At 44.8% G+C, this 3,878-nt stretch overlaps 1 protein-coding gene across 2 annotated transcripts; it reads left to right on the top strand.

Moving 5' to 3' along the window:
- The first annotated feature begins 1,080 nt into the window (after positions 1 to 1,080).
- Positions 1,081 to 3,691, top strand: LOC139215273 (homeobox protein Hox-A13a). Of its 2 annotated transcripts, none has more exons than XM_070846185.1 (2): positions 1,081 to 1,969; positions 2,441 to 3,691. In XM_070846185.1, exons 1-2 carry the CDS (start codon positions 1,309 to 1,311, stop codon positions 2,686 to 2,688), a joined length of 909 nt encoding a protein of 302 aa, XP_070702286.1. In that variant the 5' UTR covers positions 1,081 to 1,308; the 3' UTR covers positions 2,689 to 3,691. The 2 variants fall into 2 exon arrangements, with proteins under 2 accessions (XP_070702286.1, XP_070702287.1); XM_070846186.1 differs by having other exon boundaries at positions 1,083 to 1,951.
- Positions 3,692 to 3,878: the final 187 nt, after the last annotated feature.

The raw sequence follows: 3,878 nt of genomic DNA, 5'->3' as shown, positions 1-3,878 counted from the left end.
GATCTGCAAATAAAAAAAAAAACCACAACAACATTCCCTTTTATATTTCCAAAGCTGGGATACAAAATACGCACCACCCAAGTGAAGCGGGCAGGACTAGTTCGTGAGAATAAACGTTGGAGAAAACAAAATGATAGTAAAAGTTAATGTCCTCCAATAGCTTTCATTGGGACAGGAATTCTCACCCCTCTTCCGCTCTTTTCAAGAGCTCAGACGGTTCCTTCAAAGCGTGAATAGCCCGACAGCCTGGATGGCTAGACAGCAACTTTCAACTTGACCTTGGCCTCCAGCCGCGTCTACCTCCTATGTAAAAGCACTCCTGCTCTGCCAAGTGAGAGCTGTTTTCTGTCTTTGCATATTGTAAACATGTCGGAAGTCAAGAGTGTGGAATATCCACCTAAAACCATGACATTACATCAGATTGTCTTTATTCTCACCTAAAAGGTGGTATGAAGATATTTAAACGGGCGCCTGTCTCTGACTGCTTCTGTAAATACTTGCATGCATTAATCAAATTACTTAAGATATGTCGGCTCCTGTGGTTTAGTAAAACATTGCAACATCCTACACTGACTGCGTCGTTTTGTTCAGAGCACGGACGGACAAAATATAACATAGCACATGGAGTATCTATACAGCAGCGGGCGGCACAAGTGGGTATAATTCCTTGTTTATCGTGATCAACATTGCAAAACAACATGATTTATCATTGTGCTCTTATAAAGTGGAATCACCTTTAGAAAATGGCTGTGAAATGTCAGCCAGATCCTATAGCGACGCAGACAAAGGCTGGTCAGTGTGCGTGCGTCAAGGCCACAGGGCTATGCATATTAGTGTTATGTAGATGGTTGAGTCAGAGCAGCTTTTGTCTATTTAATAAACGTCTTATTGCAGCTCTACACATAAAAAGTAGCCATTTGAAGACATTATCAAATCCAAGTATTTAGAAATCTGAAATATAACCTGATATGAATTAAAAAGTAGATTAATCTTGTGTGTATCTCACTTTTATAAAAAATAAAGGCACATTATCCGTCTCAACTGGAGCAGACACGAGCGAAGCCCCTCGATAGGTACGGTCACCTTACTTCGCCGCATTTTTCTCCATTTAATTATCTGTACTGGCTGATGTTTACCGTCCTCTTTGCATAGTCTGGTCACGTGACAACATCTGGGCCAATGACAGCGCTAGCTCTGCGCTCTTGTGCGCGTCAGAGTAGCATTACTCTCTGGGAACCAGTATCTCCTTTTTTCAGTCTCTGGGCTTTTTAAAAAAGAGCCAGAAGCTTCAATGTTGGATGCCGTGCTATGACAACGTCACTGCTCCTCCGTCCTCGCTGGGTCGACCCGTCGGTGATGTTCCTCTACGACAACGGCGGCGGTTCCGATGAAGTGAGCAAGAACATGGAGGGTTTTGCTGGTGGCAACTTTGCTGCGAACCAGTGTAGGAATCTGATGGCGCACCCCGCGTCCCTGGCACCCAGCACGGCTTACTCGTCTCCCGACGTGCCCACCTCCGGCATGGGCGAGCCAGTGAAGCAGTGCAGCCCGTGCTCTGCGGCTCAGAATTCATCCAGCGCGTCCCTGCCATATGGGTACTTCGGTAGCGGCTATTACCCGTGCAGAATGTCGCATCACAGCAGCATAAAGTCGTGCGGAGCGCAGCCCCCCTCCGCGTATGGAGAGAAATACATGGACACGTCCGCCTCGGGCGACGACTTCACTTCCCGGGCAAAGGAATTCGCATTTTATCCGACCTACGCTTCGGGCCCATATCAACCTGTCCCCAGTTACCTGGACGTCCCCGTGGTGCCAACTATCAGCGCGCCGTCAGAGGCCAGACACGAGTCCCTGTTGCCCATGGAGAGCTACCAGCCGTGGACTCTGGCCGCCAACGGGTGGAACGGGCAGGTTTACTGCGCCAAGGAGCAGCCTCAGCCCGGACACATGTGTAAGTCCTCCATAGCAGGTAGGCTTACCTCCCTCAGAGTCCAGCCTTTTACGCGATAGAGCTGTTTGACGTGTTTGTCCAACACAGGATGCACATTGTATAGAACTGTGCTGTATGAAATGTCAGTTGCTGTGTCAACCTGCAGAGCAAACAACACAACAGTGGGACAATTTAACAATAGAATAACTGAAATAATGGTGAGAATACATATTTTTAGTTTATGTCAAAGTGAAGCCCACTGGCTGACAGTGCTGAAGTTACCTTTTCAGAGAGAAATGTATTTTTGTGTTAATCAGCTATCATCATCACAGAGTAGTCAAACCTTATTTGCCTAATTTAGGCACAGCAAATCTTATCTGACAGTAAGTGGAAATGTTTGGCTCAGTTACGAGCACATTTTCAATTTTAAAGCACTTTTTTGTTTGGATGGACTTTGAGGTTAAGCCACTTGTTGAGATGCAGCCCATTACAGTTTCTTTTGTCTCTCAGACACGGTGTCCCACGCCGGAGGAGACTCTGGCTCTTATCGACGTGGAAGAAAGAAGCGCGTGCCTTACACCAAGGTGCAACTGAAGGAACTCGAGCGCGAGTACGCCGCCAATAAATTTATCACGAAGGACAAAAGGAGGAGGATATCTGCCCAGACCAACCTGTCCGAGAGACAGGTCACGATATGGTTTCAAAACAGACGCGTAAAGGAGAAGAAAGTTGTCAACAAATTGAAAACCATCAGCTAGTTTTTTTTTTATTTTTTTATTGCGGACAATATCAGTGGGAGATAAACTACCAGGCCCACACACACACATACACGCGCGTGTTTGGACTCATGGATTAGAACAACAAAACTCCTTCCTGACTGAACATGATTTATTTGTATGTTGCCAAATGATTTTCCGGAGCTCCTGGAACCAAATTCGAGGCCTGTGAATGCCGGACCCTCCATTTCCTGCCACTTGTTGATAAATATTGTTTAAGGAGTCAAGTGGGGGGGGAGAGGAAAGTATATAGCTGCAGTATGTGTGACTCTTTTTTTTTTTTTCTTTTGACATGCTCACTCTCAACGCAGGGAAACTGACACCAGCTCAGAAAGGTGTGCGCCACCGAGCTTACGCCTTTATCTGCTTAAGTTTAATGAGAGTGATAAATGCTGAAGATTCACAGGAAGTGACGGTGTTACGGATTTGGACCTTGGGAATGTTAAATATTAATCTCTCCTGGCCTCCTTTTTTCTTTAAAAAAAAAAAAAAAAAAAAAAAACCTTACTCACATGCTTAGCTTGTATGAAGTTTAGTCTTATCATATGAACCCGTGCTCTCATTCATATCCAGTCCATGGTGCAATTCTTACTATTATAATGCTTAGATAATCGTTCGGGATATGTGTTCATATCAATCATAGCTTTTATAATGTGTGCGTATTCATGTGGTTGTATATAAAGTAAATTCCGGCATGATATCCAGGTTATTTGTGTGTGAGTCCAGTATGTCGGTGTTAAAGTCCGTCCCAATAAAATATGGACTTGGTTGAATTTTATATAAGTTATGGTGAAAATGGTTCCGCATCAGACAATGATGGCTCACTTTTTATTCTCACAATCAGCCACTTCGTCTTCTCGCAGAAATTGCTCTTCCATTTCTGCCTCACTTCAAAATGCCCTTTAAGGCGCATATTCCCGCTGCATGTGCATGTGTCTCGTAGTAGTTTCGCTGTGTTTTTAGCAACCTTCTTTATCCAGAGATGCCACTTATACTGCCAGCTTTACTACATACTGCAAATATTACACAACTGTAATATTTGCAGTATGTAGTAAAGCTCAGGGACAATAGGAAATGACTCAGTTGGGGCTCGTCTGTGCTGAAACATAGGCTGACATCGCCATCTAGCGACGACTTTGTGACACTCGCGGTCAAACATCCGTGGTACTGAG

This window comes from Pempheris klunzingeri, chromosome 16, assembly GCF_042242105.1.
Source record: "Pempheris klunzingeri isolate RE-2024b chromosome 16, fPemKlu1.hap1, whole genome shotgun sequence".
NCBI lineage: Eukaryota > Metazoa > Chordata > Actinopteri > Acropomatiformes > Pempheridae > Pempheris > Pempheris klunzingeri.
This window is presented reverse-complemented; position numbering and strand designations above follow the sequence as displayed.